This window comes from Salvelinus alpinus, chromosome 26 (genome assembly GCF_045679555.1).
Source record: "Salvelinus alpinus chromosome 26, SLU_Salpinus.1, whole genome shotgun sequence".
Lineage (NCBI taxonomy): Eukaryota > Metazoa > Chordata > Actinopteri > Salmoniformes > Salmonidae > Salvelinus > Salvelinus alpinus.
This window is the reverse complement of record NC_092111.1, coordinates 42,404,383-42,416,986: the sequence shown is the minus strand read 5'-3', so window position 1 is coordinate 42,416,986 and position 12,604 is coordinate 42,404,383. Positions and strand designations below refer to the sequence as shown.

Here is a 12,604-nt window from a genome sequence, read left to right as displayed (position 1 = left end):
GGAGAAGCGATGTCTCCATCGGGCCGTAGGCAGCTACTCTATCGTAAATACAGAATCTTATGCATTCTAAATTACCGCCCATTTGGAAAAGGAAAATGCAATGAATATTTACTCTGAGCTGCACTTCGGTAGGTTGGTGGTAGATGGAAGGCCGTGTTGACCACGAGTCCTTCCATCCTTTGTCTCTGGTGCTAAACTGTACCCGTTTTAGTAACGTCGTTGTGTGGTAGACGGTATACCTTGTCTGTCCTTTCCCAGTCCACGCTTGGCGGCTGGAGTGAATCAGAGTTCAAAGTTCACACCCCGTTGCCATGCTTATATGCTCATGCTACATTCTGGCTGGTATTGTCGAAATTCATCATATTCGAAGTGTCGATCGTCCTCTTCACGTGGGAATTCAAAGCTAATTTCGTTAGTTAGCTGAGATTGGCTTTGCTCTGTAGGTGTCACCTGCCCTTCTAACGTCAAGGCCGTCGCCTTAACCTCTCTTGGGTACGTGAGACGTTAGCGTCCCACCTCTTCAACAGCCAGTGAAACTGCTGGGCGCCAAATTCAAATACAAAAATACTCATTATAAAAATTCAGAAAACAAAACATATTTTACATAGGTTTAAAGATTAACTTCTTGTGAATCCAACCACGGTGTCAGATTTAAAAAATGCTTTACGGCGAAAGCATACATTACGATTATTTGAGAACATAGCCCAGCAGACAAATCATTACAAACAGTAACCAGCCAAGTAGAAGAGTTACACAAGTCAGAAATAGAGATAAAATTAATCCCTTACCTTTGATGATCTTCATATGGTTGCACTCAGCAGACATTAATTTACTCAATAAATGTTCCTTTTGTTCGATAAAGTCTCTTTATATCCAAAATCCTCCGTTTTGTTCACGCTTTTTCTTCAATAATCCACAGGCTCAAACGCAGTCAAAACAGGCAGACAAAAAATCCAAATTGTATCTGTAAAGTTCACAGAAACATGTCAAACGATGTTTATATTCAATCCTCAGGTTGTTTTTAGCCTAAATAATCGATAATATTTCAACCGGACAATAACATCATCAATATAAAAGGTAAAGAAGAAAGGTACTCTCTCGGTCGTGCGCATCAAAAAGCTCTGTGACACTTTAGGGTCCACTCATTCAGACTGCTCTTACTTCCTCATTTTTCAGAATACAAGCCTGAAACAATTTCCAAAGACTGTTGACATCTAGTGGAAGGCATAGGAACTGCAATTTGAGTCCTAAGTCAATGGATACTGTAATGGCATTGACTAGAAAACTACAAAACCAAAAAAGAAACTACTTCCCGAATGGATTTTTCTCAGGTTTTCGCCTGCCAAATCAGTTCTGTTATACTCACAGACACTATTTTAACTGTCTTGGAAACTTTAGAGTGTTTTCTATCCAAATCTACCAGTTATATGCATATCATATCTTCTAGGCCCGAGTAGCAGGCAGTTTAATTTGGGCATGCTTTTCATCCAAAATGTCGAATGCTGCCCCCTACCCTAGAGAAGTTAATGTCCCCGGAACAGGAAGTTATATTGTCGTCAAGGCTTTATACAGGAAGGGAGAGGAGGGCGTGTTTCATAGTTTATAACCAATGTCTCTTCACGTGGGCGGGGCCACTGAGTCGGGCCTAATTCACTCATGAAAACCCAATTCTCACATGTTAGAAGCTAAAATCACATTTCATCCCATCACGAATAATTTCATATTCATTAAGTACCACCGCATATGTTCAATTGGTCGGATTACCAAAATATGGTTCATTTCCCCCCACCTTCTGATGTTCCCAGAATCTCTATGTTAACCAAGGGATTTTCCATAGTCTCATCAGTAGGGTAGAGAGAGGAAAAAAGCGGGGAGAGGTATTTATGACTGTCATAAACCTTCCCCCAGGCCAGCATCATGACAACATTGTTAATGTTGTAAATGACTATTGTAGCTGGAAACAGATGATTTTTAATGGAATATCTACATAGGCGTACAGAGGCCCATTATCAGCAACCATCACTCCTGTGTTCCAATGGCACGTTGTGTTAGCTAATCCAAATTTATAATTTTAAAAGGCTAATTGATTGATGAGAAATTGCCAAGAAACTGAAGATCTCGTACAGCGCTGTGTACTACTCCCTTCACCAGAACAGAGCAAACTGGCCCTAACCAGAATAGAAAGAGGAGTGGGAGGCCCCGGTGCACAACTGAGTAAGAGGACAAGTACATTAGAGTGTCTAGTTTGAGAAACAGGCGCCTCACAAGTCCTCAACTGGCAGCTTCATTAAATAGTACCCGCAAAACACCAGTCTCAATGTCAACAGTGAAGAGGCGACTCCGGGATGCTGGCCTTCTAGGCAGTTCCTCTGTCCAGTGTCTGTGTTCTTTTGCCCATCTTAATCTTTTATTTTTATTGGCCACTCTAAGATATGGCTTTTTCTTTGCAACTCTGCCTGTGTGTCTGGTCAGACCTCCAGGGGATCCACTCCAACTACATCATGTATCTCCTGTCTGTTTCTGTAGTTGCGGTGTCTGGTCAGACGTCCAGGGAAAGGGGTTACTACACAGGACCAGGACAAGGTCGCTCCCGCCAGCACTCCAACTCAGCCGAGAGTCTGGACGGGGTCCTCCGGGGTGGCCGGGAGCTGATGCCCTATGGAGGAGGAGGACAGGGACCCATCAGAGTCAAACATAGCGGCTCCGCGGATAGTCTCCTGGAGGGACCCAGGGGAAGGGAGAGGGGAGAGAGGGATGTGAGGCGGGCAGGGGGGAGTCTGTGGAAGTCTGCCTCCCTCCCACAGAACAGTATGGTGCTGAGTAAGATGGGAGGAGGAGGAGGAGGAGGAGGAGGAGGAGGAGGAGGAGGAGGAAGAGGAGGACAGGAGGAGAACAAGACGGAAGGAAGAGGACGGAATTGGAGGCCTTCTATCGCTGTACAGGTAAGCAGGTTGAGGAGGGCTTTTTTACCTGTCATTTTTTTATAGAGATGTAATTTATTCCCATGTTTCTGTTTGTTTAAATCAGTGTATCCTAAAGCAAGTACATTCAATACATTTGTTTTAAGTGTAAATAAAAAAAATGGAATGATATCTGACCTTTGACCCTGTGTGTGTGTGTGTGTCAGGTGGACAGCTCGGGGACCCTGTCAGACTCGGACGCGGAGAGCAAGGCTCTGAGAGAGGTGCACTCTATAGGAGTGCAGGTGGAGGATGACAAGAGGTACTGTTATAACACTCAATACTGTTATAAGACCACTTATAACACTTACATGAACAGTTATGAACTATATAGGGCTGCAGGTGGAGGAGGACAAGAGGTACTGTTATTATTACAGCTTAATAACACACATTAAATGTTTACAAATGGCATTACAGCTCCACTGTAAGGAGAAATATTGTTTTTTCACACCCAGTCTGAGGGGTTGTCTTCTTCCTCACTGCCTTCATCTCTACTCTCTCTCTCTCTCTCTCTCTCTCTCTGTTTCTCTCTCTCTCTCTGTCTCTCTCTCTCTCTGTTTCTCCGTCTCTCTCTCGCTCTCTCTCTGTCTCTCCGTCTCTCTCGTTCTCTCTCTCTCTCTTGCCGTCTCTCTGTCTTTCTCTCTCTCTATATATATCTCTCTCTCTCTTCCTTTCTCTCTCTCTCTCCATCTCTGTCTCGCTCTCTTCCTTTCTTTCTCTTTCTGTCTCTGTCCCCGGGTGTCACACTCACACCCTTCCCCGGGTGTCACACTCTCACTCTTCCCCGGATGTCACACTCTCACCCTTTTCCGGGTGTCACACTCTCACCCTTTTCCGGGTGTATACACAGTAGTCATGTTTACACCCAGTTATTATCGAAGTTGAATCTGACAAAGGGAAAAATTCCCTGAATCTCCCTCATCTAATCTCTGTCTGTCTCTGCATGAATAGTGTTAGTGTGTATTTACAGTAGATACAGCCCAACCCTCCTCCCCTCCTTCCCCTCCTCTCCTCCCAGGCGTGCTCGGTTCAAGCGATCCAACAGCGTGACGGCCGGCGTCCAGGCAGACCTGGATCCAGAGGGGGGTTACCCAGGCCTCACCTTCGCTGTTCCTACCCAGGATAAGAGCCTCCAGTTCCCAGGCCTCACCTTCGCTGTTCCTACCCAGGATAAGAGCCCCCAGTTCGGCTGCTCCTTCCAGAGACACTCCTCAGAGCCAGGGTCAGCCGACCAGTATGCAGAGTACCACCGCACGGTCAGTAGTTGGGTTAGTTAGGTAGTTCAGTAGTTAGGTAGGTAGGTAGGTAGGTAGGTAGGTAGGTAGGTAGGTAAGTAAGTAAGCTAGTTGGTTGGTTAGCAGTTAGTCAGTTAGTTGGATAGCAGTTGGTTAGTTAGTTAGTGAGTTTGTTAGTTTATTAGCAGGTATTTGTTTAGTTAGTTAGCAGTTGGTTGGTTAGTTAGTTGTGTTAGCATTTAGTTGGTTAGTTAGCTAGCTATCAGTTAGGTAGATAGTTAGCAAGTTAGTTAGTTTGTTTGTTTGTTAGTAGCAGTTAATAGTAGTTAGCATCTCCTGCGTGAGGATAACGCCAGTTTGGCAGCTTTCTGTTTATTCTTTTTAATATCTACTTCCTGTCCTCTTCATCCCCATTGGCACTTCATTACTTCATTAAAGGACTATCTACTTCCTGTCCTCTTCATCCCCATTGGCACTTCATTACATCATTAAAGGACTATCTACTTCCTGTCCTCTTCATCCCCATTGGCACTTCATTACATCATTAAAGGACTTATCTACTTCCTGTCCTCTTCTTCCCCATTGGGACTTCAGTACATCATTAAAGGACTTATCTACTTCCTGTCCTCTTCATCCCCATTGGGACTTCAGTACATCATTAAAGGACTTATCTACTTCCTGTCCTCTTCATCCCCATTGGGACTTCAGTACATCATTAAAGGACTTATCTACTTCCTGTCCTCTTCATCCCCATTGGGACTTCAGTACATCATTAAAGGACATATCTACTTCCTGTCCTCTTCATCCCCATTGGGACTTCAGTACATCATTAAAGGACTTATCTACTTCCTGTCCTCTTCATCCCCATTGGGACTTCAGTACATCATTAAAGGACTTATCTACTTCCTGTCCTCTTCATCCCCATTGGGACTTCAGTACATCATTAAAGGACATATCTACTTCCTGTCCTCTTCTTCCCCATTGGGACTTCAGTACATCATTAAAGGACTTATCTACTTCCTGTCCTCTTCTTCCCCATTGGGACTTCAGTACATCATTAAAGGACATATCTACTTCCTGTCCTCTTCATCCCCATTGGGACTTCAGTACATCATTAAAGGACATATCTACTTCCTGTCCTCTTCATCCCCATTGGGACTTCAGTACATCATTAAAGGACTTATCTACTTCCTGTCCTCTTCATCCCCATTGGGACTTCAGTACATCATTAAAGGACTTATCTACAGTTGAAAACGGAAGTTTACATACCCCTTAGCCAAATACATTTAAACTCAGTTTTTCACAATTCCTGACATTTAATCCTAGTAAAAATTCCCTGTCATAAGTCAGTTAGGATCACCACTTTATTTTAAGAATGTGAAATGGCAGAAAAATTGTAGAGAGAATGATTTATGTCAGCTTTTATTTCTTTGATCACATTCCCAGTGGGTCAGAAGTTTACATGCACTTAATTAGTATTAGGTAGCATTGTCTTTAAATTGTTTAACTTGGGTCAAATGTTTCGGGGAGCCTTCCACAAGCTTCCCACAATAAGTTGGATGAATTTTGGCCCATTCCTCCTGACAGAGCTGGTGTAACTTGAGTCAGGTTTGTAGGCCTCCTTGCTCGCACACGCTTTTTCAGTTCTGCCCACAAATTTTCTGTAGGATTGAGGTCAGGGCTTTGTGATGGCCACTCCAATACCATGACTTTGTTGTTCTTAAGCCTTTTGCCACAACTTTGGAAGTATGCTTGGGGTCATTGTCCATTTGGAAGACCCATTTGCGACCAAGCTTTAACTTCCTGACTGATGCCTTGAGATGTTGCTTCAATATATCCACATCATTTTTCTCTCCTCATGATGCCATCTATTTTGTGAAGTGCACCAGTCCCTCCTGCAGCAATGCCACCCCCACAACATGATGCTGCCACCCCCGTGCTTCACGGTTGGGATGGTGTTCTTCGGCTTGCAAGCGTCCCCCTTTTTCCTCCAAACATAACGATGGTCATTATGGCCAAACAATTATATTTTTGTTTTATCAGACCAGAGGATATTTCTCCAAAAAGTACGATCTTTGTCCCCATGTACAGTTGCAAACCATAGTCTGGCTTTTTTATGTGACTTCTTCCTTGCTTAGCGGCCTTTCAGGTTATGTCGATATAGGACTCGTTTTACTCTGGATATAGATACTTTTGTACCTGTTTCCTCCAGCATCTTCACAAGGTCCGTTGCTGTTGTTCTGGGAATGATTTGCACTTTTCGCACCAAAGTACGTTCATCTCTAGGAGACAGAACGCATCTCCTTCCTGAGGGGTATGACGGTTTATACTTGCATACTATTGTTTGTACAGATGAACGTGGTACCTTCAGGCGTTTGGAAATTGCTCCCAAGCATGAACCAGACTTGTGGAGGTCTACAATGTTTTTTGGGGGGGCCTTGGCTGATTTCTTTTGATTTTCTCATGATGTCAAGCAAAGAGGCACTGAGGTGAGGGCCCTCGGAGTGTGGTGTCAGGAACATAACCTCACACAACGTCAACAAAACAAAGGAGATGATTGTGGACTTCAGGAAACAGCAGAGGGAGCACCCCCCTATCCACATCGACGGGACAGTAGTGGAGAGGGTAGAAGGTTTTAAGTTCCTCGGCGTACACATCACGGACAAACTGAAATGGTCCACCCTCACAGACAGCATGGTGAAGAAGGCGCAGCAGTGCCTCTTCAACCTCAGGAGGCTGAAGAAATTCGGCTTCTCACCAAAAACACTCACAAACTTTTACAGATGCACAATCGAGAGCATCATGTCGGGCTGTATAACCGCCTGGTACGGCAACTGCTCCGCCCATCACCGTAAGGCTCTCCAGAGGGTAGTGAGGTCTGCACAACTCATCACCGGGGGCAAACTACCTGCCCTCCAGGACACCTACACCACCCGATGTCACAGGAAGGCCAAAAAGATCATCAAGGACAACAACCACCCGAGCCACTGTCTGTTCACCCCGCTATTATCCAGAAGGCGAGGTCAGTACAGGTGCATCAAAGCAGGTACCGAGAGACTGAAAAACAGCTTCTATCTCAAGGCCATCAGACTGTTAAACAGCCACCACTAACATTTAGTGGCCGCTGCCAACATACTGACTCAACTCCAGCCACTTTAATAATGGAAAAATTGATGTAATAAATGTATCACTAGCCACTTTAAACAATGCCACTTCATATTATGTTTACATACCCTACATTACTCATCTCAGATGTATATACCGTACTCTATATCATCTACTGCATCTTGCCTATGCCGTTCTGTACCATCACTCATTCACATATTTGTTTTAATGTACATATTCTTTATCCCTTTACACTTGTGTCTATAAGGTAGTAGTTGTGGAATTGTTAGGTTAGATTACTTGTTGGTTATTACTGCATTGTCGGGAACTAGAAGCACAAGCATTTCCGTACACTCGCATTAACATCTGCTAACCATGTGTATGTGACAAATAAAAAATACTTTTATTTCATTTAATTTTGAGTTTGAAGTTAGGCCTTGAAATACATCCACAGGTACATCTCCAATTGACTCACATTTTGTCAATTAGCCTATCAGAAGCTTCTAAAGCCATGACATAATTTTCTGCAATTTTCCAAGCTGTTTAAAGGCACAGTCAACTTAGTATATGTAAACTTCTGACCCACTGGAATTGTGATACAGTGAATTATAAGTGAACTAATCTGTCTGTAAACAATTGTTGGAACAATTACTTGTGTCATGCACAAAGTAGATGTCCTAACCGACTTGCCAAAACTATAGTTTGTTAACAAGACATTTGTGGAGTGGTTGAAAAACAAGTTTTAATGACTCCAACCTAAGTTTATGTAAACTTCCGACTTCAACTGTACTTCCTGTCCGCTTCATCCCCATTGGGACTTCATTACATAATGAGCTCCCTCCACTTCCTCCTATTAAACTTCAGAAAGTTACAATCTTCACTTAAAAGTATCCGCTCCATTAAGCTGCACTTGACTTGCTTTGACTTAAACCCTTTAATTCTTTGGGGAGCATAAAGTCATTCACAAACTTTCTCGATCAAGTTCTGTGTTGAGTTGTTTAATGTTGAGCTAAGCCTTTAGCATTTAGCTTTGTCATTAGCATAACTGTTGTTGCTACTGTTTCTCTAGGTGCACACCCAGGGCCAGTGGGCCTACAGAGAGGACTACATCCAGGATGGTTACGCTACAGACCCCCACCAGATCCCCCCCCTGCCTCCGCGGGCCCACTCCCCGCTACCCCTCGCTGCGGACCGTGGAGGCTGGACAGGTACACCCCAGCCCTCACTGGAGGGGGGCCCCCGGAGTCTGCCTGACTCTGGTCGTGCTTCGCCCTGTCTGAGAGACGGAGAGTTTTTCCTACGCCTCCTTCAGATGGAGGTGGAGAGGATGGAGGGATGGTGTCAGAACATGGAGAGAGAGGCGGAGGAGAACGAGCTGCCGGAGGAGGGTGAGGACGGGGAAAGAGGGGGGAGGACGGGGGTGAGGACGGGGAAGGAGGGGGGGGGGGGGGGGGAGGACGGGGGTGAGGACGGGGAAGGGGGGGGGTGTTGGATGAGGGGCGGGGACTGTCAGAAAGAGGACTAAGTTATAGGAAAGACGGACTGGTTTGAGCCTCAACTCACAAATTACACACATTTTACTTTCTACTTCCTGTGTACTGACTCCCCTTCTTCCTGTTTCCTGTGTGTTTCCTGTCCAGTTCTGGAGTTGATCCGTAACGCGGTGGGCAGTGCCCAGATGCTCATGTCTCAGAAGGTGCAGCAGTTCTTCCGTCTGTGCCAGCAAAGCGTGGTGGGTGTGTGTGTCTGTGTGTATGCGTGTGTTTTTGGTTTTTACTATCCTTGTCGAGACCAGAAGTCCTAACCATCTCTGTCTTGTCTACCTATGAAGAACTCTGAGCTCTAACTATGGCCATTTATTTATTTTTCTCCTAGCTGGTTCTCATGATACCCACCCTACTTCTAATTTTTTTTTTACCCTTCCCTCCCCCCCTCACCTCTCCAGGACCCCTCAGCGTACCCCCAGCCCACCTCTCAGGACCTGTCCGGGCTCTGGGACCTGCTCCAACTCAACATGGAACACGTCAGGGTCAAGTTCCAGCACCTCCAGAGGCTCAAGGACTCCGGCTGGAGGCTTCCCCCAGACAAGAAGGTGAGAGCTGGGGTCCGCTTTGCCCTGCTGCCTCCTGATCCGGGGTCGTTCCCCAGAGTGTCAAGATGGTGGTGTGTCAGAGAGTGGCACAGATGGTGGTGCTGCCCCCGCAAGCAAGCCCTGGCTGTGAAACTGCACAACGTCATGAGACATTGAGAAGAGAGACTTTTGAGCCAAAATGGCACTGAGCTCTAAAGCTTTGTGTTAGTTCTGAATGGGCAAAAGGAACTGAGCCTGTTTTAGCTAAAATGACTGAGTGCTGTTTCCAAGCTTAATGGCAATACTTCTGATATACGGCGCATTCGGAAAGTTTTCAGACCCCTTGACTTTTTCCACATTTTGTTACGTTACAGCCTTATTATAAAAATGGATTAAATTGTTTCGTTTTTTTCCTCAAATCTACACATAATAGCCCATAATGATAAAGCAAAAACAGGTTTTTAGAATTTTTTGCAAATGTAAAAAATAATAGTCAAGAGATCTGTATACTTACAGAATGCACTGTATTATTTATGGTAATACTTCTGATATATTATTTATGGCAGTACTTCTGATATACTGTTTATGGCAGTACTTCTGGTATATTATTTATGGCAGTACTTCTGATATATTGTTTATGGCAGTACTTCTGGTATATTATTTATCGTAATACTTCTGATATATTGTTTATGGCAGTACTTCTGATATAGTGTTTATGGCAGTACTTCTGATATAGTGTTTATGGCAGTACTTCTGATATATTGTTTATGGCAGTACTTCTGATATATTGTTTATGGCAGTACTTCTGATATATTGTTTATGGCAGTACTTCTGATATAGTGTTTATGGCAGTACTTCTGATATAGTGTTTATGGCAGTACTTCTGATATAGTGTTTATGGCAGTACTTCTGATATAGTGTTTATGGCAGTACTTCTGATATATTGTTTATGGCAGTACTTCTGATATAGTGTTTATGGCAGTACTTCTGATATAGTGTTTATGGCAGTACTTCTGATATATTGTTTATGGCAGTACTTCTGATATAGTGTTCTTGTTTTAGGAGAGACAGGAAGTTCTAAACTCCCAGTAGCAACTATGAACTATTGACAAGCTCCTCCTTTGTTTATCCACATGCTGATCCATACTGGTGTCTTTACTTGGTCTGAATATTCTGTCTTTTCTCCCTTTCTATTGTTTAATGGTTTATACATCACATTATCTGTCCGTCCACCCCTACAATCTTCTATTTGTCCTTTAACCTCTCATTTTCTCTCTCAACCCTTTCCCTCATTCTCCCATGACCCTGCTCCATCCTTCCATAATGTCCACCGCTCATCCCCCCTCCCCTCATCCCCCTCTTCCCCTCATCCCCCCTCATCCCCCTCTTCCGCTCATCCCCCCTACCCTCATCCCCCTCTCCCCTCATCCCCCTCTTCCGCTCATCCCCCCTACCCTCATCCCCCCCTCCACTCATCGCCCCTCATCCCCCTCTTCCCCTCATCTCCCTCTTCCCCTCATCCCCCTCTCCCCCATCTACCCCTTCCCCTCATCCCCCCTCCTCCCCTCATCCACCCCTTCCCCTCATCCCTCCTCCCCTCATCCCCCTCATCTCCCCTCCCCTCATCCCCCTCATCTCCCCTCCCCTCATCCCCCCTTCCCCTCCTCCCCCCTCCCCCTCCTCCCCTCATCCCCCTCATCGCCCTTCCCCTCATCCCCCTCAGGACGACAAGAAGCTTCCTCCCCCACTACCAAAGAAGCCAGCAGGGGGAGTGAGCAGCAGCCTCCGTGCCGACAGCGTCAGCGACCTCTCTGTGCAACGAGGGGTAGGAGGAGGCGGAGGGGTGCTGGTGATGGCCCGTAGCGGGGGTGTGGGACGGGCCGTGCCTGTCCGGGAGAAGTCCTTAGACCTGGGCGACAGACAGAGGACTGAGGCACGCAGAAGACTGCTCCAGACCAAGAGGTCCGCTTCCTTCAGACAGAACTCAGCCACGGAGAGCGCAGACAGCATCGAGATTTACATCCCAGAGGCTCAGACCCGGCTCTGAACATGGGAGATACAGCCCTTTATCCCAGTGAACAGAACCGACTCAGACCCGACGCCTGGGACAGCCTAAATATAGAGATATAGCTAGCTATCCCACCCTAGAACAACCACAACCATTGAGATTTACATCCCAGAGGCTCAGACCCGGCTCTGAACACTGGAACCGTCTAAACGTGGAGATACAACCTCTTTTCTGAGGATCCTAAAATCAACCAAAACTCTCCCAAGTTCCATACAATGAACCCCCTCAATGACGATATCGGCCATACTGACTTTCTCAAGCCTTCACTGCTGGGGATGCTGGGTTCCATCATCATGTCATTTCCAAGGACAAGGCAAGACAGAAGGGGTGAGCAAGCAGTGGCCATTTGTGCCCTGGAACGTTTGAATCCCCAATAAACAAACAGAACAATCTGGAGAGAGAATGGTGGCTACAGGATCACAGGTGGCTCCACTACACACTTTGTTTTTCCCCTCATCTTAGTCGGAGAGAGAGAGATTTATTTAGAAAGAAGTATCGCTGTTGTTACAGTACAGTGACAGTCACTGAAAGGTGTAGTCGTGCAATAGTAGCATGTCTGTGCATGCCTGTCCACCTATAGTGTAGCCTAGCCAAGCCTGGAATAGCCCATCTTAGCCTCTTAGCCCATCTTAGCCCATCTTAGCCTCTTAGCCCATCTTAACCTCTTAGCCTATCTTAGCCTTTTAGCCCATCTTAGCCTCTTAGCCCATCTTAGCCTCTTAGCCTATCTTAGCCCATCTTAGCCTCTTAGCCCATCTTAGCCCATCTTAGCCTCTTAGCCTATCTTAGCCTCTTAGCCCATCTTAGCCTCTTAGCCCATCTTAGCCTCTTAGCTCATCTTAGCCCATCTTAGCCTCTTAGCCTAGCTTCCATCTTCATAGGAAATAAAGGCTTCACCGGCACAAATCTCAACCACTGTTGTGGGCATGGAGCAGATTCTCCCTCTAAATGGCCGCTCAACATCACCCAAGGCTCTATAAGTTCATCTCAAAATCAACTAGCTACCGTTCGACACCATTTGGCTAGTTGGCTACATCCTCTGGAGACTGTTTAATACACACTCAATCAACATTCAACTACGGATGTCATTTTAACCTACATGCCTCCTACACAAGACTCAGTCAACACTCATTCACCTAAGAATTTATTCTCTCACGACTCTTTC

At 45.6% G+C, this 12,604-nt stretch overlaps 1 protein-coding gene across 1 annotated transcript in view; it reads left to right on the top strand.

The window, feature by feature from the left end:
- Positions 1–11,488, top strand: part of LOC139555338 (disks large-associated protein 3-like) — a 293,568-nt gene extending 282,080 nt beyond the window's left edge. Inside the window, exons 9-15 of the mRNA XM_071369054.1 lie at positions 2,527–2,942; positions 3,128–3,222; positions 3,979–4,216; positions 8,370–8,688; positions 8,941–9,032; positions 9,246–9,392; positions 11,095–11,488. Of these exons, the coding sequence (XP_071225155.1) occupies positions 2,527–2,942; positions 3,128–3,222; positions 3,979–4,216; positions 8,370–8,688; positions 8,941–9,032; positions 9,246–9,392; positions 11,095–11,418 (1,631 nt within the window). The 3' untranslated portion in view covers positions 11,419–11,488. The remainder of the gene's footprint in view (positions 1–2,526; positions 2,943–3,127; positions 3,223–3,978; positions 4,217–8,369; positions 8,689–8,940; positions 9,033–9,245; positions 9,393–11,094) is intronic.
- The last annotated feature ends 1,116 nt before the right edge of the window (positions 11,489–12,604 follow it).